This window comes from Agelaius tricolor, unplaced genomic scaffold (genome assembly GCF_023055355.1).
Source record: "Agelaius tricolor isolate 1412-34295 unplaced genomic scaffold, bAgeTri1.0.p SCAF_5, whole genome shotgun sequence".
Classification (NCBI taxonomy): domain Eukaryota; kingdom Metazoa; phylum Chordata; class Aves; order Passeriformes; family Icteridae; genus Agelaius; species Agelaius tricolor.
Genome location: NW_027269265.1, coordinates 41,078,533 through 41,102,101, shown reverse-complemented (window position 1 = coordinate 41,102,101; position 23,569 = coordinate 41,078,533). Strand labels below are relative to the sequence as shown.

At 43.0% G+C, this 23,569-nt stretch overlaps 1 protein-coding gene across 1 annotated transcript; it reads left to right on the top strand.

Annotated features, from left to right (window-relative positions):
- Positions 1–2,085: 2,085 nt before the first annotated feature.
- LOC139590225 (1-aminocyclopropane-1-carboxylate synthase-like protein 1) lies at positions 2,086–17,390 on the top strand. The gene is made up of 15 exons (XM_071427579.1): positions 2,086–3,228; positions 4,303–4,916; positions 6,427–6,486; positions 9,068–9,138; positions 9,679–9,748; positions 10,862–10,928; positions 11,402–11,499; positions 12,066–12,143; positions 13,154–13,254; positions 13,917–14,006; positions 14,970–15,015; positions 15,165–15,306; positions 15,907–16,049; positions 16,432–16,585; positions 16,791–17,390. Exons 1-15 carry the CDS (start codon positions 2,592–2,594, stop codon positions 17,087–17,089), a joined length of 2,670 nt encoding a protein of 889 aa, XP_071283680.1. The 5' UTR covers positions 2,086–2,591; the 3' UTR covers positions 17,090–17,390.
- Positions 17,391–23,569: the final 6,179 nt, after the last annotated feature.

Below are 23,569 nucleotides of genomic sequence, written 5' to 3'. Positions count from 1 at the left end.
CCTGATTAAATCTCTCGCTAACACGTTCCCAGCCTGCCAGAGTCCCCCGCATGTTCCTTCCCACCCGCAGGTTTCCACGCACACGCACTGTGGCGGGCAGAGGAAGGTAGCTGGGGCTGGAGCACCCTCTGCAGGGACCTTCCTCCCGTCACCGCGCCACCACGCCTGCCTGGAAGGGACAGCCCCAGCCCACCGCGCTGCCGCGGTGGATGGAGCGGAAAGGTCAGAGAGCTCCTGCTGCGCCCAGCCTTGGCTCAGCGAGTGTCAGCGGGGCGAGCGCCCAAATGGCCTCTCCGCTGGCAGGCGATGCGAAAGGCATTCTTTGGGAGAGGGAAGCAGCGTGACAGCGGAGATGCTAACCACATGCTGCTTGTATGAGACATCCTCTTTGCAGCATCAAGGCATTTATGGTTTTAAGGCTTTGTTGTTATTATTATTATTACTATTAATTCCTATGTAATAACAAAATAATTTATTATTTTATCAGCGAAAACAACTGAGCCATGAAAACTTGTTCAAGATTTTTTTTTTTTTTTTTTTTTTTTTAATATCATGAATCTAGGTTCCATTCCTTTTAATGTTTGCATTTTGAAACTGTGGCTTTTCCTGATGCCAGGATATATGACAAGTTACTTTTGAGAATACTCTGCTGATGCCTGGCTAAGTTATGGCCCTCAGGTATAACAGACTCTAGCCAAGCTCTCAGGCTTCTTTGAAAAGCTTTTTAAAATACCTATTTCATGCTGCCTTTAATCTATATTTACTACTTAACTTCTGTCATCAATGACTCTATTCATGGTTGCCCTGGTCTTTGTGTACTCCAGTACACAATCTATGTAAAAGTCCTTATGTAATTAAGTATGTACTTGTAGAACATAGAGTGCCATTCCTATGAAAAAAAGCCAGGAAAGTAAAAGCACGTCTTATGGACATGTGGAAATACAAACTCTAGTTCAGCAGACCACTAAAAAATCCAAACATCCAAACTACTCTCTCTGGTCATCATTTATTAAGAAAGATAGTGTGATTTTTAAAGCTAAGCCTTTTTTTTTTTTTTTTAGTCTTTTGCCTCTTTTTTTTTTATTGCCCCTGCCCCCAAGATAAAGTATTTAATGACATTTAGCCAAGATCAAGTTTTCTGTTTCCTTTTCACAGACTGAGAAATGGAATCATAGAGGCTGTGAATGATTTATTAAAATCCAGAATGAAGGTAATAACAGTTGGATAAAAAAACCTAGTGCTGCAATGAAGTGGATCTCTTGGTCTAAGAGGAAAATTAGAAACTTAGTATGTGCTTCACCACCTGTACGTTGGCCACAGGTGATGCAGGATATGGACACACTGTGTCATTCTGGTTTCCTCATTAATTACTGGTTTATGTTTGTACTTGGTGTCTTAGGGCTCAGTCCTTGTCCTGCCGGATTGGGGTCTGGACTGAGATTTCCGCACCGATGTGGCACGGTGCTGCCAGCTCTGTCCTGCAGCGTGCCTCGAGGCCACCTCCATGGCTGATGCGGCAGGATCGCTCTGTGAAGTCGAGTTCCGCAATCACAGACCCCTACCGGGAATTCGAGCTGGTGTGGTGTGGAGGAAAAAGGAAGAAATCTTGCATTCGCTCTCAGCAATCCTTCAGCCCAGTTAGAGACAGGGTAGAGGACGGAGTGCGTACTCGATCTGACGGTGGCGTGTAAACAAAGGACCGAGCTGGTGTAATGCCTGGTCGCTCGGGACGGCCAGGCTGGAGGCACCGATCCTCCGCTGGTGTCCAGGAGGGCTGGGCAGTGCCCCCGTGCGTGTCCCCGAGCGCTGCTGTCCCCGAGGGACACGGGGGCAGCGGGGACAGCCGCTGTCAGGGGCTGCCGCCGACCCCCGCAGCTCTCGCCAGGCCAGGCCTGCCCCCGGCAAAGGCGCCGCCAGTGACCCGGGCCCGGGGGCGCGGTGGGAGCGGGGCCGGCCGCTCCACCGGCGGCATTCGGCGGCACCGCTCCCGAGGTCTCCGCCCCGCCGGGGCCGGAGCCGGGGGTGTTGCGGGCGAAGCCGTGCCGGGCCGTGCCTGGCAGCGCCGGGCGGAGCGGGGCGGGGCCGCGGTGCCGAGCGCCGTGAGGGGGGGCGCGGCTGCGGCGCGGCCGTGGCTCGGCACGGCCCGGCACGGGTGATGCGGCACGGCACGGCCGGTGCTGCCTCCTCCCGGGCCGGGGCGTGCGGAGGGACGGACGGCAGGAAAAGAGGCAGGGTGGGACGGACCCCACGGCGGCGCTCGGAGCCCGGCCCGGCCCCGGGAGCGCGACAAGCGCCTGGCACGGGATAAAGTTATCCCGGAATAAGGCTGCACGCATGTGCGTCACCCCGGATGTGAACATGCCGGCCCGGCTCCCCGCTAGCTCGCTCCGCCTGGCTCCAGCGGATGGGTTGAGCCGTGCCGTGCCGAGCCGAGCCGTGCCGAGCCGTGCCCGAGGCCCTGCAGCCCGGTAGGGGCTGGGGGAGGCCGGGCCGCCCGGGCGCCCTCGAGGGCCGAGGTGCGAAAGCCCCTCCCGGCGGGCCAGGGGCAGGTGCGCAGCCCGGGGCGAGCGGCGGGCGCGGCCCCGGGAGCGATGGATTTTCGTGGGAAGAAGTACGAGCGCGGCAGTAACTGGTCGGACCCCGAGGTGGTGGAGCTGCTGCAGCTCTGGGCCGACGAGTCGGTGCAGATAGAGCTGGAGAGCTGCTTGCGCAACCAGCACGTCTTCAACCGCATCGCCGAGGTGCTGCGGGAGAAGGGCATCCACCGGACGGGAGACCAGTGCCGGGAGAAGATCAAGAAGATGAAGCTGGAGTACCGGCGGATCAAGGACAATAGCAAGGCCCCGCGGGGCGGGAGGACGTGGAAGTTCTACGAGGTGATGGACCGGGTGCTGACCAGCCGGCCGGCCCTGGCCTATGGCTCCCTGAGCGGCAGCATGATGGCTCAGCAGGTGCTGCAGGGCAGCATGGTGGAGAGCTACCACCACCAGTTCACCTCCTCCGCCCTGCCCTTCGGACACTCCCAGCACCCTGAGCTGATGGAAATCAAATGTGAGGAGGTGAACTCTGATGACCACAGCTTGACCCCAGAGCCCCCACAAGCCATGCCTTACCAGCAGGGCTCCCCTGAAGAACAGGAGATGGAGAGAGCCTTCTTGGAGAGGGCCCAAAACGACTCTCCCATCTCCAGGGTGGAGATTCCCATTGAAACCAGTGTTTCACCTTCAGGTAGGGATAGCCTTTTACATTCCAGCATAAGGTTCCTCCCCATTTTCCCAGAAAGAGAAGATTATTTCTGGTGCAGAGATAGACACCTGGTTTTCTCAATGACATTTGGATCCTTGTTTCCACATCCCAGAAAGGTTTAAAGTAGATAGCTGATATCTGAATTCATGGTGTTTTGGCCATTCCCAAAATGCAGGTATCTCACTGCAGGTAAATATAATCTAGAATTACTGAGCTAGGTGAAATACTGTATATGAAATCCAAAGAGCTCCATAAGTTGGGCTAGTTAGATTTCTGCATATAATGCTGACAGTAAAAAACCCATTTGCATGCTTATTTGGTATCACATAACCAGAGCTGTCTGCTGTCCTCATGCTGAATTGTATCATGACACCCTCTTCTGCCATGGTTGCACTGTAAACTGTCCTTGCTTTGTTTTAAAATATGTTCCAGATCTTATATTTTAGCCCACTCAACAGTGAAGAATACTTGGGAATAATCATTGCCTGACTTCTAAGCTATTTGGTGGGACTTGCACAGAAGATGTTTGTGAAAGTCACTGGCAGAAACAGTGTTTGTTTGCAGGAGATGAGATTCCTGCACTGAAAGTGCAGTTGGCATTGCTTAGCTACCAGGAAGGGTATAGTCTGGGAATCCTGGGGATTTCAAACCAGTCTAGGACAGGCTGATAGAAGACCATGAATTGTTGGAGAAGAAGAGGTGATAACAAATGTGAAGTTAATGTCTGAGGTCAGGAAGAAATGGTATGTCCTCTTGGCTGTGGTGCTTGCATAGTTAGCCTAGTGGAGGGAACTGATGATTATTCAGGTTAATGCAGAGACCATATAAGGGGCTGGGGCTGGCAGCATCATGGTGTGCCCAGTGTGTGATGTTAAAAACAAACTTAAAACCTGTTTGCAAACCTCAGGATGTACTTGACAGGTTTTACTTTGTTTTTTCTGTAAACTCTGTGGTAGATAAAAGGTTGTTCTTGCGACAGGCAGGAGAAGGAAGCAAGGCATGCCCACGCCACTTTGCTTGCTGCACTTCTTCTTTGTTGCTTTTGTGTATTCACAGGTTTCAGTGAGCCAAACATGGCAAACTCATCACGGATCCAGAACGTTGTTCCCCGGCCTGGCTTCTCTGCCTTGCATCGGCTGAGAAAGAAGCGGAAAGGGCAGCGCATGAGGGACCCACTGGACGATCTGCTGCTGAAGACTCTGACGTCCCAGCGGGCCATGGAGGAGCGCTTTCTGCAGATGGAAGAACGCCGCTTCCAGCGAGATCTGGACGTGGAGGAGCGCCGGATGCAACTGGAGCAGCGCCGCTTTGAACTGGAGAGGGAACATGAGTTTCGCATGTTCAATGTCTTTGCTCAAATGCTCAGCATCCTAAAGCAGAGCCATAGTGGCTCCTCCTCCTCTGTTGCCATGCCTCAGGGTTTGGACTTCAGCCAGGCGCTGTCCGAAATTGAGGGGATGCGAGGAAGAGGGAGCAACCTGCAGGAGATGAGGCTTCGGCCGCTTGCCAAGAGGAGGGTTGACGTGCACAGCTTATGTAACCCCAGCGGCTTCCAGAGAAGCCCCTACCTCTCTGCTCGTGGCAACTTTGCCAGCGCTTTTCAGGGCTCCACTGAGGAAGGGTACAAAGCCTATCATGCTGACAAGTATGATGAAGACAAGAACCCCAACGTGAGTAAGAGCCTCAAAGTGTTTTCCTGGCTCCCTTGTTAGGAAAAAAAAGTTTCTTAGAAGTTTGCTGGCAGATGTGCTAAAAGTGTGGGGTTTTTTTTTTTTGATCTCAGTAATACAATACATAAAACTGCTTGTTTGAGGAAAAGAAATTAAAAGTAGCTTTGTGAAACATTTAGATACCAAGGATGAATGCTGTGTTCAGCTCAGGTTTGCACACTGATTTTTTAATCAGGGTAGTAATAGCAGTAGCAGACCTTGAAAGATGTAAGCAATCTGCAGGAACAGAGCTCATGTTCGTCCTTCCACCTCATGGCCTCTATTGCCCACTGAGGACCGTCTCTGATTATCTGATTATATCTGATTATTGCAGGTGATGGGTGCAGGAAGTAGAACTACTAAGTAGTAGCCTTTTTTTTAATTACTGTTAATAACACTCAGCACTTTTTCTGCCCATTTACACTCAGCTGCTTGGTTTTAAGTAGCTCGTCATAGCCCTCTTGTGGCACAAAGGCTGTGTTAATAGTTCATGGCAAACTATTACTGAGTAACAAATATAGTAAATGTAAATAATTTATATGTGGATTACTTTTATTTAGATCCTTCATTCACATACTGAACTAACTACTTGAAACTTTAAAAACATTCTATTACTAGCCCTGACTTTAGTTGCGCTGTGTTGCAGGGATGAAAATTGGATTGTTAAACTAGAAATACACAGGGAAGTTTTTGTTACAAGGTGTATTATGAGGTACAGGGTTCTGCTTCTACAAACTGTTGTCTATGTAGGAGGTAGGTTTTTTTAAACAAATACCTAAAATTAGACTTATACTTTAATAACATCAGAAGTGTATAGTTGTTTCAATTTTCTTTCACATATTAAAATTTTATTTACCCAAATTCTTCTAATAATGAGAATGTACTAGTAGATTTGAACTCTTCAGGATCTAATGTCATATTATATATGGCCAAATCATAAACCTGGAACTGTAGAGTCATCTCTCCAGAGGGAAAAATTCAGGATTTTAACTACTTATCATGACTACATGTTTATATGGTTTTTGAGCAAATCAGTAGAGTGGAATAGTAATTAATGGTAAACAAATGCTTTTAAGATAAAGAAACATATCCAAAACTTTGTTTAAAACTGCTGTTGAAGTGTTAACTTTGTTTTTTTCAGAGTTGTTTTAGGATTTCTTTTTTTAGTTACGTATAATAGTGAGTGCATTCAAGATTAAGTTAAACATGTTCTGTAAAGAAGTATAAACTATTAGTACATGTTTATTTACTGACAGTTTATTTTTATTGACTAAGAAGCCAAGTGTTTGGGATATATATGGAAATGTACACATGTAGATGCACGTCTTGAGTTTTATATGGTGAAGTTTATGTGAACTGTATTTTGACTTTTCCTTGGTAAGCTTTTTGGAGGCAATTTAGTGAAGTGATAGCTAAGGTGATGTACTCACATGTTTTATGTGTCTATAAACAATTCTGTTTCTTTTTCTAGGGTATAATAAACTTTGGCACCAGTGAGAACAAGCTCTGCTTTGACCTGATGTCCAAGCGGGTAAGTTCTATTCCAAAATAAAACACTGAATTTGCTGTGCAGTCCCTCTTCAAAGCTTGCACTTTCCTAGGGTTACTGCTGTTACTCAGGTTTCTCTGGTGAAGTTTTTCATTGTGGATTTTAAATTTGTTGGAAGTCACTTTTGAATACAACTACTTGTACATTTATTTATTTTATTTTTCCAGGAGGATAGGAGCACGGGTGTTTTTCTCTTCCTCTTCGTGACGAGTTTCTCTCTGGGGATGTACTTATTTCAGAAAACTAGATGAAAATAAGATGAATTTTATTTTCCCTTGCTCACAGTAGATTATTTAATACATATATTTTGAAATTACTTTTGAAATCTGTTTAATTTTGAATATCTTTACACCTGTCCGTTATAAAGTCACACAATTGGACACCTGGTTCTGAACTCACCTGAAATGTGCAAGTGTGGCAGCAGTGAAATCTCTCAAAATCAGAGTGGGCCAGCTGCTACTTGCTGGCTTTGCACCAGGCAGAGAAGTGCAACACATAGCAGAACTGAAAAAGTAGAAAAAGTGGAAAGGAAGCAAGAGAACTATGCTGTAGAGGAATGCTTCTAGATTTCCATTAAAATCACTGCCCGTGGCAAGCAGCCTTTGAGGTGGGCAGGTAGCACCTTTTCCTACCTGTGGTTGTGTGCAGGGAGGGAAGGTGCCTCAGGGTTGGACAGTTGGACAGTCTCGGCAGTTTGAACTTCATGGTTTCTCCCATTCCACCACTTCCCACCCTCAAAGTGTTCCCTGTTTTATTTCTGCCTGCTACTCCACTGGCTTGGGGGATGCTACCCCACCACTCCTCCTTCCAGCTAAAAGAACAGGTAAGGCAGAGCTGCTGCCTGCAAGGAATGGTGTCTTCTAGGCTGTGTAGGTGGTGCCTTCCTTCCTTCACTGTCCCTTCTCCTTTAAACTGACACCATGTCTGCAGTAAGTAGTGCAGAGGGAGACAGTAGCAGCTGCCCTTCTATGAAAGTGAGTTGAGACTTTGTCAGGTACAGTGTTCATGCTTGTGGCAACAAGCAGAACAAAGATGTTGTCAGCTTCTCTGTCCTTGCAGCCTTGAGTAACAGTATGGATTCACTGAAGCTGGTGCAGCATCAGCTGGGAATGTAGGCAAATATTTTTTTTGCTATTTGGGATTAAAAATACTTACTGCTGCCACTGAATAATGTATCCAGTTTCTGTTTTCAACTTCTGACCCTTAAATTAGAGAACACTTAACACATTTCTTTTAGGGGTTCTCCTCTTATTAATTCAGAGTAATTTTTGGCCAAGTCTGCTGGTATGTTTGCTGTTTCATTCTCTAGATAAGTTTAGGAGAGAGATGTAAGGAGGCACAGTTCTTGGAGCTACACAGACTCCAAGAACATCTACAGCAGAATGAAGGAACTTTTATCCTATACTATCAGGTTGTAATTCTGCATGGGATAAGGACATTGTCTTTAAACTCCAAAGCTTGCACCAGTTATTAAAACACCTATAGAAAATGTTATGGTTTTGTTATCAAGTGTGAAACTTTCACACTGCATGTGGAATTTCCCTCCTCCTTTGCACTATCACCTACTTGTGTCACCTCCACCTTTACTTTCTTAGTATTAACTCATAGATTTGGTAGCCATTAAATGTTTGGAAGGGGCATTGTATACAATACTTGTTTATTGCCTTTTGTTTATCTAAAATGTTCCCTCAGCCTGTATCAATGCTGTGCTTTCCCTTACAACTTCACAGAACTGGATTATGTGAAACCCTGATACTTAAAACCTTGAAAATATTTAGGTAAAAGCAGTGTGCACACTTTATCTAATTATAAATATGAAAAAGGACCTCCACAGTTCAGGTCAATCTGTCTTTGAGATCACAATGAACTTCTTATAAGGAACAAAGTGCCTGTCCTGGGGAATAATTATTAGGAAGATAAGTTCCATCTTCTCATGTCTTTTGAAAGCTCCTGTTACACTTCAACATTTACCAAACTGATCAGAAAAATAAATCTGAAGAATCTGCCATAACTTTGAACTGAGACATAAATGAAAGCTGTAATTCATTAAAAAAATTAATAGATTGAAAGTTAATTAAGGAAAATGCATATCTGACTCCAATTCAAATTCATTTCTAACTCTTTCTGACAGTCTGGACCTGAGCTTTCACAACTGGCACTTATTTTTCCAGCCAAAAGCTGTTGTCCTCAAAGCTTGGGCAAAACACTCTTGGTTTTGCTTCATTTGCTGAGAAAGTCTTTTGCAGACGCCTTGGTTATGGGCATTTTATGTTGCTTGTTCTGCATCCTTTTTGTAGATTTCTGTGCAGAGAAGTTTTGGCTGCAGTAACTTAGCAGAAACCTGTAGTTCATACAACCTGAAGGTATCACAGATCAGTTTGCTGGTCCTTGTTTCTCTAGGCTGCGTTAATTTTGATGGTCAGTAGCTTTCCCAATCCAGTTTTACAACTGTTGAAATTGCACAAGTGTCTGTGCAGATGTGTGCCTGTGCAAGGATCCTGTCTATCTCCATATTTTCCTTATCAGTAACTGGGCTTTTAATGATTCTTTGCATTTTTCCCAGCTGACACAGGCTGATATGAATCTCATGGACCCTTCACTGCTTCAGTATCCTGACTGGAAAGGACATCTGTTGTAAGTCTTTTCTGTAACACTTCTCTTTTTGACTACTTGTTTAATAAACAGAATGGATGAATACAAACCTCTTCTGCTACATTCTCTAGTTAAAATGTTTCTAGGTCACTTAAATCATCTTTTTCTTACTAAACTTTACATTAGCTGGCCTTCCAGCTCATCCAGTTAAAAATCCTTTTATGTGAGAGAAGATGCAAATTTTCTGAAGCAGAGTTTTAAAAGCACTTGTATACATTAACAAATTGGGCAACTCTAAACAATTCTTTGAAACATAGTGAACACTTGGGGTTGTTAATCCTCCTTTTCTGTGCCAGATTAAAGCTCATCAGATATATATGCACGATTATAGACATTATCTCTAGCACCTCTGTGGGGTGTAAAAATCATGTCTGTTCCATGGGCCAGAGCTATCCTGTTTTCTAGCTATTTTCACCAGACTGTACTGTCCCTGACTTGACTTTCCTAAGACGTGAACCTGGTTTGGAAGCCCAGCCTCTTGGAGAATATTTGAATCAGTATTTGCTTTCGTGTGTTTTTCAGTTTACGGGAAGAAGTGGCTCGATTTTTGACCTATTACTGCAAGGCCCCTGCACCTCTCAAAGCAGAGAATGTAGGTAACCCAGTGCCCATTGGTGTCTATTCTAATGTATTGCCAATTGTTGGGGCAGAGTTTCAAATTCTGTTTTTTTAAGCAAATGATTTGGTAAGAATGCAAGCTGTTATCATGTAAATGAGATTGATTCTGCATTTCAGTCGCTTTTGATGCACACTTTCACCTACTGGCCTACTGTATATTTGCCTCATGTTTCACTTCTGTGTGCCAACTCCTCCTGCTGGTACTCTCAATGGGGCTTTACATTTTGATCTCCCTATTTAGCTCAGGGACCTACTCTGCCTCTATCCCTCAGCCTTGGCAAAGAGTGCCCACTGTTTCAGTTGAGTTCCATGTCATTGCATTCCTCTGTTACACCTCAAGACAGAGATTTGTAATTGAACCAAGAGTTAGTTTTAGCCTGTAAAATTTGTGGCAGTGTTGCTAGAAAGACATCAGGACCTGAATCTCTGCAGGACTTGCTGACTTGTGAGAGATACAGCCTGGACAAAGGGGCCTGTGGAGGTCAGGAGCTCCTGTCTCTGCTGAGTGCTGAAGGCAGCAGGAGCTGGTGCAGGCATTGCTTTCCTGGCTGCAATTCAACAGAACCCCATGCTTCCTGTGAACTGAGGTTACCACTGATCAGATTGCTGATCACTGCCTCTTCAAGGCACCAGATTCTTCCTGATACTTGGAATAAAACTCATGGTACCTGTAAGCATTTGTCCTGTAGAAGAGGGAGTCAAACCTGCTTCTGTACGAGACAGCAGTTCCCACTTTTGCACAAGTTTGGCAGGAGGTCAGAGCTGCTGTTACCATGAAGAAATGATAACACATATTAACTGTTGAAAAGTATTTTGATTTACTAGGATCTCAGAACTGCTCCCCAGCTTTTTCCCTACTTTAAGCCTATTCTTTTTCTAAATTACTTATTAGAATGAAAAATGGCACTAGAACAAAGTATCTGTGAAAGAACAGGATTAAAGTTATTCTGGTAGAAGTGGAATTTCAGCAGGAAAATCCTAAAGGAGAATTAGGGAGAATATTTCATTGATATTGTCAGTGATACTGCTTTATGGTGTTGACTTCCTATGTATGGATTTATCACTAGCATTTCTCTTTCTTCTCTAGGTGATTGTTTTAAATGGTTGTGGCTCTTTATTTTCTGCATTAGCTACAGTCCTTTGTGATCCAGGGGGTAAGTGGATGGTTGGAACATAGTTTTGTTTTGTTTTGTTTTGTTTTGTTTTGTTTTTTTCTGCTGGAAAATAATGTTAATTTGTTTAAATACTGTTAGACAGAAGTGAAGTAGTGGAATTAGCATTGGCCTGCTGCACAGTTCTTGTTTCCTGCAAAGTAGTGCTGTGAAATTCTTCAATTCTGTGGTCTGCAGATGTCATGCACTCACACTTGATGCCTGCCCTGTCTGCCTTCACTGTTTTTGTGGTACCCTTTTTTAGTTTGCCAGACTAGACATGGGCTATACTCATGGTTACCTGGGCACTTGCAGAAGATTAAAGAATTAATGTAAAAATAAAGTGAAGAAAGAGGCAGTAGAATTGCAGTTTTTCCAAGGGACACAGCTGTAAAAATGCTTTCATATTTAGCTAAAGCACATTAGGAGAGAAGACTGTGACCTGTTGGTAACTAACTTTGTTTTCTTGGTTCCAGAAGCTATTCTGATTGCTACTCCCTGTTATGGTGGTATTACCCAGAGTATCTTCCTCTATGGTAATGTCAAGCTGGTGTATGTCTATTTAGACAGTAAGGTAAGATCTGGGAGAAGGGAATAACAATCTCTGTAGTTAAACTGGAAAGCTGAGCTTTGGGAATGTCTGCAAGCAGTTTTCAGAACAAGGGTACACTAGAGCCAGTGGACATTTACACAGTTTATTGCTGGGAAAATGGATGCCTGGCTTACAAGAAAGTCACTTGAGACCATGAATCTGAATTCCAGTTTTGTACTTTTCTTGTATCTTACTCCCAGTAAAAGTCCTTGAAGGGAAAAAAATTACCATTTTGAACCTTGGAGAGAGAAGTTATCCTACGTGTCCTACGGAAGGCGGTCCCATGGTGCAAGAGCAGATGGAGATCTTGCATTGCTTTAGTTATTCGAGAGTAGCAAGAAAATTCTGGTTTTGGCCAGCCTGTCATGGACTTTTCTTTGATTTTACTTATTGATTTATTTATTCTCTCTGTAGTATAAGAGGATAAGAAGATGGTTGCTAGGTCATTATTGTTGGGGGTTTATTTTCTTTCAGGGAACATTTGTCAGTGGCTCAAGGCAGTCTCTATTGAAACAACTTTGCCTTTTTAATCTTTTTATGTCTTTCAGATTACTGGAACAAGTACTCGGCCTTTTCAGCTTACAGTGGAAAAACTGGAAAAAGCCTTGCAGGATGCCCAGGCAGAGGTGAGTTTAGCTGAGCTTCACATTACCAGCTAAGTTTACAATATATTGGAGATATCACATCCCAGATGTGGCCTAAAGATCAAAGCATTTTCAAAACCTAGCACCTGGCTTTCTGGTTGTCCTTGTAGATCATTTGAGGTGATGGCTTGTGAACTCAGCGGCACTTCTAGGGGGAATCCCTCAGTGTTATGTCTGTCCAGTTTTGGTCACAGCACAAAAGGATAAGCCAGACAATTTACAAAGCACTGGAACCCATTCATATAACCAAAAATAATGTACTTGGGCATGCACTAAAATTTGGGACTACCCAGGATTTCCCCCTCAGAAAGGCCAGCTGAGTTACCTGAAAACTGTTTGCTCTACACAGCAGGGCAGATGAATACACTAAGAATGCTGAAAGTTTTTTCAGGAGAGAACTCTAGAGGATAAAATGCAAGTGAATATCACTTTTCTGAAGAGTTAGTCTGTAAGTTTGGCATTGTCCTAAATCCCATATATGTTAAGCTGCATCTTTGAATTGTTACCAGCTCTGACATGTCCAGCCAAGTATGCTTTAAATGAGTACACTTTGCATCCACCTAACTCAAATTCTCATCTTTCTTGCCACTTTCATGGGCAGTCTTCAGTAATTTATTGTTTCCCAATTACTAATGCAGCTCAGAAAAAGTACTTCCATACTGAGAGCATGTGAGACCATCTCTCTCATTAATTGGTTGACCAGATGGCAACCAATTACTTGGTAGTGGCAATTCCCTCTTTTCAAAATCATAGATTAATTCTATAATACTTTGCTCATTTCACTTTGCAACTGAATTAATTGTAAACAAAAAAATTGTTAATTTGTGGCTGAAAATTTTCTCGTACAAATTTAACTTTGAGGTAAAAAGTCATAGTGGAAGCTTCAGGGGAATCCTGTGTCACACTCAAGTGAGGGACTACTCAAGTAGAGGAACTGAAAATTCATCCCATGCTAGGCACTCTCTTAATACTACGATATTTGTATTCTGCAGGGTGTCACTGTAAGGGCCTTAATTCTTTTGAATCCCCAAAATCCCCTTGGGGACATCTACTCCTTGTCGGAGCTACGGGATTACCTGGAATTTGCTAAAAGGTATGTCACTTTGGAAAGCCTAGATATCCTGAGTCAGATACAGCTTTCACACTCTGGTGGACTACTTGCTGTCCCTGAATTTGTCTGTGAATATCTTTTAAGTCAGGTGAATAGTCTGTTCTTCATACACATTGGTGGACTTAAGAAAGGGGAGGGGAGTGCTGGGATCATGGACCCTGCAGTCATCTGGGCTGGCAAAGCAGCTTGTATCAAGGAATGCAAGTTTTATTTTTCAGTGATCCGAGGAAACACTATGGCACTGGGCTTCCCTGGTAGAAAGCTGAGTTCTTTTCCTCCCAGTTTCTCAGAACCCGTAAAGACAAAGAAGTGTATGAATATGGTTTCATCATGGATCATAATACTGTTTGAGATTCAGATTCTATGAGATGCTGAGTAGATGGGTAGTACTTCTAGGAATTAATTTTCACATTAGCAATGATAGGATCTTTGCCTTGTTACATGGTTACAGTGTGTGACAAGTGGATATACCTCAAATCATTTCAATGTACACAAAATAGATCCAAGTTGAGAAAAGTTGCTTTATTTCTGCAAAATTTGGCATCCCCTCTTCTTTGGATAAAGCAAGTATTTGGAGGCCTGAATTTATCTCTGTTAAACCAGAAGCAGCCTTCTTTTGTAATCTCCATTTTGTCCTTTTGCAGACATGAATTGCATGTGATAGTAGATGAGATCTACATGCTGTCAGTTTTTGATGAATCAGCCACGTTTCACAGTGTCCTAGGCATGGACAGGTAAAAGCAGCTCCTACTTCCCTGGCCATCTTCCAGTGACAGTTCAACATGATGCCTTGCTGAGAACTTGTGACTGGAAGTTAAGTCATGAGCTAGTAAATTCTCAATCCAACTTACATTCATTGATTTATGCCCTTTTTTAGTAATTTCTGAATGGCAAATGCATTTTGTCAAGTACAATCTAGCAAGTAAAAAATGGTAGCTAGCTTTTTATTGTGGTATACTTCTCAATGTGTGCATCAATATTTGGTTATGACAGTTCCCAAAACAGAAAGCAGATTTTTCTTTTGTTTAAGGTGATGCTCTTCTTCCTACCTAAATGTCTTTTTTCCATGTTTCTGTTGATGCTTGTAAAGACTTTCTATTGTTGTTTACTTTCTAATTTTCCATAGAGTAGTCCCAGATCACAGTAGTATTACAGACTGGATAATGGATTTTATTAGGTATTGTTTTAATGAGAAGAACTTTTAAAATATTTTTTAAAATATAGTGTGTTGTTGAGTTGTTTGGGTTTTTTTTTAATTTTTAGTCTTCACCAGTGCTGCTAGCTATCTTTTTGTGCTCAGTTGCAAGGAAATAAAATATACTTGGTTAAGTGTTAGCTCAGTCTTGCTGGGCTTAGATGTACAAGAACATCACTTTTGATTCTTGACAAAATACATTGGCAGAAGCCTGATTTCTAGCATTAAATGTACGAGCTTCAGGAAATCTGCATGTAAAATGTAGCACTTGTAAGCATCTGTGTCTTTGAGGTATTTAAAAACTTGTCTAAAGCTACTTCCAAGGGGTTCCTAGTTTCTAAAGTTAGGTTGCATTTGAATTTTCCCTGCTTGACTGCTGTTTGGTGGTGCACTGTGTGTCATTGTGTAATGCTGCCTCTCTGTTTCTGCAATGCTGCACTGGTGATCCAAAAGCTTCAGCACCTATGACACTAACTGCCCATCTGCATCCTTCTACATACAGATTGCCTGATCCACAGCGGACTCACGTGATGTGGGGCATAACCAAGGTGAGTGCTGCTTGTTATCATGCTGTGCCTTTGTGGCGCTAGGTTTTGGTCTGGGCTCCTCAGGTTCCTCATGCTGGAAAGATCAAGTTAGTAGTAATAGGATCCCAGTTGTTCAGTGTAATAAAGTAGTCCCTCTGTGCCTTCTGCAGGATTTTGCTGTTTCTGGGATTCGTTTTGGTACTTTATATACAGAGAACCAAGATGTTGTTAATGCAGTGGCTTCTTTGTGTTATTTCCATGGGGTTTGTGGACCTGTCCAGCACAAGGTTGCACAGCTGCTTAGAGACAGAGGTGAGTCAGTAGCTCCATGTACAATCTTCTGCCATTCTGTGTGTCTTAGTACCTGGAAGATCTCCCCTTCTCTTACTTTCCCGAGTGGTCTCCTCTTTGTACACCTTAATTGACAGTCTTCCATTACCCTGAAACTGCCCATGCAACACAAGGCTGACGGCTCTGCAGAAAAGCACATTTATGCAGAGCTTCTGATCAGCAGAGTTAGAGGAGCAGCTTGGAGGAAGCATGGTAGCTATTTATACAGAAATTGCCAGAGTTACCCAGAACCAGATGAGCAGAAACAAAGAATACAGGCTTGTAGGACAAGGGAAATGGAAATGGGCTTCAAACTCTGCCCAGGGTGGAATGCTAACAGTCCATGATGACTAAGAACTATAAATGTAGGGAAACTTCCTCAGGAAGGTCAGGGAGATACTCTTCTGCACAGACATGAAACTGCAAAATACTTCTTGGCTGTCCTTTTGTTATTTGAGGAAACAGAAAACAAAAGAAGGAGGTAAAGTGTGAAGCAGAAAAAGACAGCTGGGCGTTTTCAAAGCTTCAACAGATCTGAATACTTCCTCAGTTTGTGATTCTTTATCTTCTTCTTCTGGTCAGACTGGATCAACCAGGTGTACCTGAGGGCCAACCATGCCCGCCTAAAAGCTGCCCATACGTATGTGACAGATGAGCTGAAGACACTTGGGGTTCCTTTTCTCAACCGCAATGCAGGCTTCTTTGTCTGGATTGATTTCCGAAAGGTTGGTAGTTTTGGGAAGTGAGGCTTCTCCTGGGGTGAGGGCAGGCATGTAGTGCAACTGCATCTAGAGGAAGACTTAATATTGTGACAAGCATTTTATTTCAACAAATCTGTCGTCTGATGAGGAGAGGGAAGGACTACCAGATGTTTCAGTCTGTTCTTTTCCTTTTGTCAATCTGTGAACTTCCCTCCTTGCAGGAATCTTACTACTCTCAAGCCACTTCCCTCCCCATTTCTTCCTTTGTATCACAACTGCTGTACTTCAGAGGTAAAAGGTGTCTCCCTTGGCCTTTGCAGACTTTATGGGAATCACAAATTCATGAGGATCTCAGTGATGTAGTCTATATGGTACTAACCTCTGGCCCTTCTGATGACTCTCCTAGTACCTTAAGACAGGCACATTTGAGGAGGAGTTGCTGCTCTGGAAGCGTTTTCTGGATAATAAGGTCCTCCTGTCCTGCGGAAAAGCCTTTGAGTGCAGTGAACCTGGATGGTTCCGCATCATCTTTTCTGACAAGACCCACCGGCTGCAGTTAGGTGAGTAATGTTCTTTTTCCTCCCACCACAATTTCTGCACCATTATTCCCATCTCTTCTCAATCCTAAACTTAGGCTATTATTATCTCTTGTCTTCTCTGTTTTTTTCTCACTTACTCCATTATCCTTTCCTGGATCTGATGGATTTGGAGACACTTGTGGCTTAAATTAACCCACCAGTGTTTCTCCTTCTTGTACCACTGCAGGCATGCAACGGATACGCAAGGTTTTGGAAGAGCGTGAGCAGGAGATACTGGCTGAGGAGAAGGAGCAGCCTTGTCAATCAGATCAGGATGGCAAAGCAGATAGCACAGATGAAGTCATTTTTGTATCCCGCCACCAGGACCCTCTCTGTGCCAGTAGCTCCAGCCTTGGTGACCTCATTGGCCTCCTGCAGCAACAGATGCGTTCATCTGACTGGCTGCAGAAAAACACAGCCGAGCAGTTTGCCCAGGAAAAGCCAGAGATCTATGATGTGTTCAGCAAACTGGTGGGGAAGCAGTAGGGGTCAGTGTGCCTGCAGGGGCTTTCCTGAACACTTACTGACCCTGGGCTCCTAACAACTCAGTAGTGACTTCCAGCAAATAATATATTTTCTGTATAGCAAGAAAATTACTTTGTAGGCCCCCTCCTCTCCCCTCTGTTTGAGATCTCTGATTTGTACTATATAGCTGTGTTTCCTTGGATTGGGGTGAGGGTAGGGAAGGGGGGGGGTGTCTTGTTTGTGTGCTGCTCTCTGTTCTGCAGCATGATTGTATTTTATATTTAATTAATTTCTAATGAATATGCTCTTAACTCTCTTATAAGGTCCTGTGGTGTAATTTTTTATTCTTCTTCACACTTTCCAAAAACAGATTCTAGATTAAGTTATGTGAGGTTTCCCTTTTCTTAAATGATGGTCAGATATAACTATTTGGGGGCCAGCTGTCTCAAAGAGGTGTTTTTGGGAGATAGAATCTAGGGTCAGCCCTAACTTAGCCCTAGCTAAGGGTATATAAACATGTGCATCGATTCATCTTCATAACTGAGGCTCTTAGGACCATAGTCATGTAGACTGAGTTCTTTAAATCATTTTGTTTGGAGTTGGTTTCCAGTCTGACCTCAGATCAGACAGTATGCACTGCCCTTGGCTGGTGAAATGCCTGGTTTTGTTTCTATTCTTCTTTTTTATATTCCTATAAATAAAATGCACTCATTGGCCTCTTGGCAGAAAGTCCAGAAAAGAGCTACAAATGGAGAGGCAATAGAAAGTAGATGTTGTTTTTGCATTTTTCTATTCCTGGAAGTCCATCCCTTGTGGTTAACAACAACATGTATTGGCAAAAGATTGCAGAGAATGCTTCTGCCATCGTGTTAGGTGTACCTGTAGGTACAGCTGCTTCTGTCACCTACCACAGGCATCCAAGGATGCACCTTCCACCATTTTCACAGTTTTGAATAGAATTTTTTTTCTGTGTTTCTCAGTTTGCAGGGGAATTTTTTTTTTTTTACCAAATGGTATTCTTCTGTCTCCTCCTCTTTCCCATTTTAAGAAACTGTTTTCTGTATGCTGGTCATAGAGTATTTCAACTAGAAGGCCTCTTTCACAGATAAAAAACTATTTAACTTCTGGTACTATAAAATTTAGGTATCCTAAAGAAATTGGAGCTTGTTTTTCTGCATACATATTAATCAAGAATTGAAGGAAATTGCTCATGAAAAATGAATAGAAGTGCATCTTTTCCCTCATAGATTTTGGCAGATGGGCATGAGTGACAAAAACACATCTGCATCATAAACCAAATTACCAAAGCATAGGCAATTAATGCAACCACAGTTTGCTGTGTGGTGATGGCAGAGAACTGCTTGGACAGGGGAAGGAAAGTCTGAGCAGTGGCTGAAGAGAAGATGGTGCTGCTTTTGACTGCTGTGAGCAGTAACCAGCTCCTCCTTCAGTGCTGAGGCCAGGCTGGTGAGGTGACAGGTAAGATCAGTATAAGGGACAGTTATAAACAGAATATTTGCTAACTAGTTTGGCATTTGTCCATGGACAATATTTCCAAGTCCACAAAGAAAGCTATAGCAAAAGACAGGTGTCGTTAATGGAATGGGAAGTGCAATGTACAGCCAAATTACAAATGGACTTCCTGATTTTCCCCCTCTTATTTATGTACCCCAAGGAGGACATGAGCAACAAAATTTTAGGGATCAAGTTCTTTGAAATCAAGAATAAGGTGAGACATTATTTAAAGTGATATTTTAGGGAATCCCTGTAGCAAATTCAACCCATTAATTACTCCTCATTTTCTTTTGTTCTAGTCGTTCTTTCTGTTGGAGTATATGAATATACAAAAGTAACAATTTATATAATATTTTTCACCCATATATATTTACTGCTCAGGAAGCAGGTTTATTGTACTGTTTCTGTGTGGTTTCAGCTAGTCAAGCATGCTTCTGCAGGAAAGAGGGTATGACATGCTTTCAGAATCCTCACAGCTAGTACAGTATGGCTGACAGTCACATCTGAGCTTGCTGTAACTCAACAGAACACACACATAGAGTATTTTCCATCTTATTTTCAATTTTAACACCTGCCTTAGGACCTCTCCACTGAGGAATGTCAGTTTGGTCACAGAAAATATAAATATAACTGGAAAGGAGGCAGGAGAGAAACATGGTCATGAGATTGCTGTTGGAAAAAAAATGGGGTTTTTTGACTGTGCAAATCCCATAAATTTTGTAAATGGCCTTAACTGGTTTACAGGAAGTGGTAAACATGTAGAAAATCCTGTGGATATGTATATAGAAACTAAATCAATTCCTATTTGCTCTAAGATTTGCTCTAAGATTACCCCGAGAGGAAAAACACAGGTTCTGCCTGTACAAATTGTTTGTTCTGTCTGCTACCTTCATGTTAGATGTTTTTTTTGCTTGATGTATCTCATAGTTCTCATTAATGGCCTTTTCTTCTTCTTTGTGGCAAACCTCTACTGACAAAAAAACATCGAGAAAATATTAAGGATTCTCCCATGCTGTCCCTGCCCTCTTTTTTTTGACCTGTTTGTCAAGTGATAGGCAAAGAGAGCAGCACTTCAAATGAAGCCAGTCAGATCTGTTTTTAAAAATTCTGCATTTCATCAAAAACAAGAAATGCCATCAAAATTAGTATAACACTGTGCCTTCATTGCTTGTACTCATTGTAATCATACAAGATGATCAAATCCACTTTGCACACAATATTTATGTTCCAGTTATCATTCATTTTAGCACAGAAAGGATCCTAGATGGTTTCAAGGTCCTTGCCATGTTCCAGTCACTCTCTCTGTCCCCTTCTTCCTCTGCCCCCTCCTTTGCCCCCTTGCCCATTCTGTCTCTTCTCCAGAGAAGTATTCAATACTTTTAGGGTAGAGGTGGGAATTTCCTGTCCAGGACTGCTCTCTGTCCTAGAAGCTTCCATAACATACATTTCAGGTATACACTTGACATTTCATGTTTCTGGGAAGGAATAAATCTGTAAATCTCGAAATTATTAACCTGTGTTACATTGCAGTTAAGCAGACAACATAAATGGGGCCCATTCAAGATAAGTATTTATGAAAAATCATGCATACTTACAGAAAGAATCTGTGAAAGTAAGTTTTTCCTTACAGAAATTTAATAGGTCTTAAACAAAATACCTGTAAGGGAAAATATTCACTGATAACTTAAGAGTTTTCCACCTTAACTGAAGAAAGGAAGTTGCTCAAATGTACTGTGTGATAGACTATATTTTTTTTTAAATAAATGTTAATCCATTAATTGTTGCCTTTCTATCTTGGAACATCCAACAGGTCACAAGTTGGGCTGACTGCTGCGTGTTTCCCCCATCCCCATAATGGCTCAGTTTCTTGAAACCTGCCTTGGGGTCAAACTATCATTTATACTGACAATTTCTTTGCAGTCCTCCTCCAGTTACTTGGTTACAGAATCCCTCTGTTGCTCTCATCCTGCTGGCAGAGTGGTGATTTCATTTCATCAGAGAGATAGTGGCACAGAGGGGCTCTATGCTAAAAAACCTCTCATGGAGGAAGCCATGTGAATCGCACCCCTGAGAATTTCTGCATCAGAAGTATCAGGCACACAAAACTGCTTTTGCACTTTAATTACTTATGCAGCTATTTTTGTAAGATTGGCTGACCTAACAAGAACTTGTTTTGTTTATTTCTGAAGCAATTCAGACCACATAATGAAGAATAGGGCAAGGTAACATACAAGGATTATATACAGAATATGTGTTCCATCTGAGAAAATCAGAGTGGCAAGATAGACTCATTTTCCATTCCAATTAATGCTTTGTTTATTACTGACTTACATAAAACACTGGCAACTGACTGATGACAAGATCCTAGATTATTTGCAGCCAGCAAATGTACTAAAGAGTCTGAGGAGGTTATAAATACTCTACTTTTTGTCCTCAGTTTGCCAGGATTGGTTATTTTTAGCAAATAGCCAGTCGACCTTATCAAAATGAAGAATCAAAAATAGTCTGGAAAAACACTGCAAGGAAAGGTTATTTTTAGCTCTCTGTCTATTCCCTGCTGCTATCCAGCAAGGTCTGATGGCACAGCTCATGCACGACTGCTTAGTTATTCTAGGCGAGTGCTTGTTATGACCTGTCCTTTCCCTGGATGCCTCTCTGCAGAAGGCATTCAATTGATTAAAGATTAATGCCTCTGCAGACCATGACAGCTGAAAGCTTTAGGGAGGTGGAAACACACACTGGCAGATTGTTTCTATCTGCATCTTTCTGCCACATTAATAGTTTCTTTAAGGGAACTCTCACCTAACTGAATTTCCTTGTGTCTCTTATCCCTCGGTGGGAGCTATTGCAGCACCCCTTCTAAGTATATTTGCACCTCTTTTTCCTTTCAGTTCAGGAAGGGAGTAGAGAAAGTAAGAGTTACAAACATAAGTCAAATCACTGTTTTGGCCACTGCCATCCATCAAAAACCAGTAGCACTGGAAGTGTATGATGGACTGGATCAAGACAGAAAACCATGTAATTGGCTGCTAGATAGTTTATTGATCAGACTAGTTAAAAACTGATATAAATGAGGGTACCATTTGGTTGTAAGACTTTAACCAGAACAGTGAACCAAAGCAAGGACCTGGCTGCTACAATATCCTTCTTTCTCTTATAATAGAAACTCTTTAATTTAGTTCAGTACCTCATGTTTTGGCAGTAGCCAATAACAAAATTTTCAGATGAATGAACTGAATTATGAGTTTTTAGTTGTTATGCCATAGGTAGAAAATAAGGTTGAAAAGATGTCTTCAAACCATTAGATTTCCTCTTCATATTTGCTTTTCAAAATTACCTCCTTGTACTCATTGTAATCATACAAGATGGAGGCAGAATGTGCTGCTTCCATCACTGCACAAGGTGCACCATAATCTCACATGCAGCTTCTTTACACGTGAAGACACAGTAGCTAGCAAAAGGTTCTCTTCTGTACACTGATCATCCCAGCAGAAAATGCAGGGTGCTGTATGCGACAGCAGGCAAATGTATGGTGACACGGTAAAGCCCTTAAATTCCAAATGATCCCAAAGAACCACATAAGGCAGGACATAAAAGGGCAAAGCAAAGAGAAGTGAAATATCTGATTTCTCCTGTGCATTTATAAAAATTGATAGCTGGTTATCCAGATGCTGATGAATATTTTCACAAGCTATAAATGGCAACCTAGAGTCTAAAAATAGATGCTGTGCCGCAGACTTGTCTGGCTTAGCTACATCACTAGAATATAAACAGGCTCCCTGGTGTGGTTTCAGGGAAATCTCTATCAAGACAGACTACATCCTCCATTTTTCTTGCTACATAGCTGATGCCTCTTGAATTTGTTTAATATAGCTTTTAATAAAATCGCATCGATTTTCAAATTTTCCTACAGGGACAAAAGGATCATCAAGTCTCCGTGAATATTTCAGCCGCAATTGATTCGATGCGTTTTCCTCTCCCTGGCGGAGCAGGGGGGCGGAGGAGGCGCCTGCGGGCAGTGCGTGGGCTGGCGCAGGCTGGTTCGGTGACCCCCTCCCTCCTCCCCGCGCTGCACGTGGCCCAGCCAGTGTCCCTGTCACGCGACAGGGCTGGGAACCCCTCTCCTGGGCTCAGGCACATCCAGGCACTGCTCATGCTGCTGAATCCCGTAACTGCAGGGATCCAGCGCTCATCCGAGCAGCCCCAACACGTGAATGGGGCACCTTCCAATTCACAAAAACCAGACGCGGAACCATCCTCCCGAAGGAGGGTTCCTGCCTCTGATTTATGAATGGGGCAGCTTGCGGCAATTGGAAACTGATGGGTTACGCCCAGAAACATTAAGTGCTGTAACAAACCCCGGTTACTTGTACTTGAGGGGAAGGAATAAGCCAATACCAGAGGAAAAAGCCAGTACCAGAGCTCAGAAAGGTGCTTTGAGATCTGTGAGTGCTGTCTGTTGTTGGTTTGAATGTCACATTCATAAGATGAAGAAGGTAGCGGTGAGTCTGAGGAGAATGCTACATCACCTGCAATGCCACGTGTGTGAGGGGAAGTTGAAAGGAGGAGGAGAAAGCACTGCAGTGACAGTGTTCTGCCTTTTTTGAGGGAGCACCGAGCTGTCTGTGCATGCATGTGGATGGCTTTGCAGAAAGCAGTTTTCCCAAGGGCAGGTGAAGTGAAAGAGAACTAATCTGTTGCTGCCAGTCAAGGCTGTTTAAGGACACTGTACTGTGTGTGTGACAGAGAGATTCAGTTTAGAGACTTAGAGCAGGGATAGGTGCAAACCCCCATCCTTTCACAAACACACATTATAGGATAGCACACCATCACATCACCATTGTACATAAGATAAAAATCTATAAAAATGGCTACAAGAACAATTGAAAAGGGGAAAAATACAAAAGCTGACACTGACATGAGAGACACGTGGTAAGAGTCTTTTAAAGCACCAAGGATTACAAGATAGAAGCAGAGCTGCTCTGC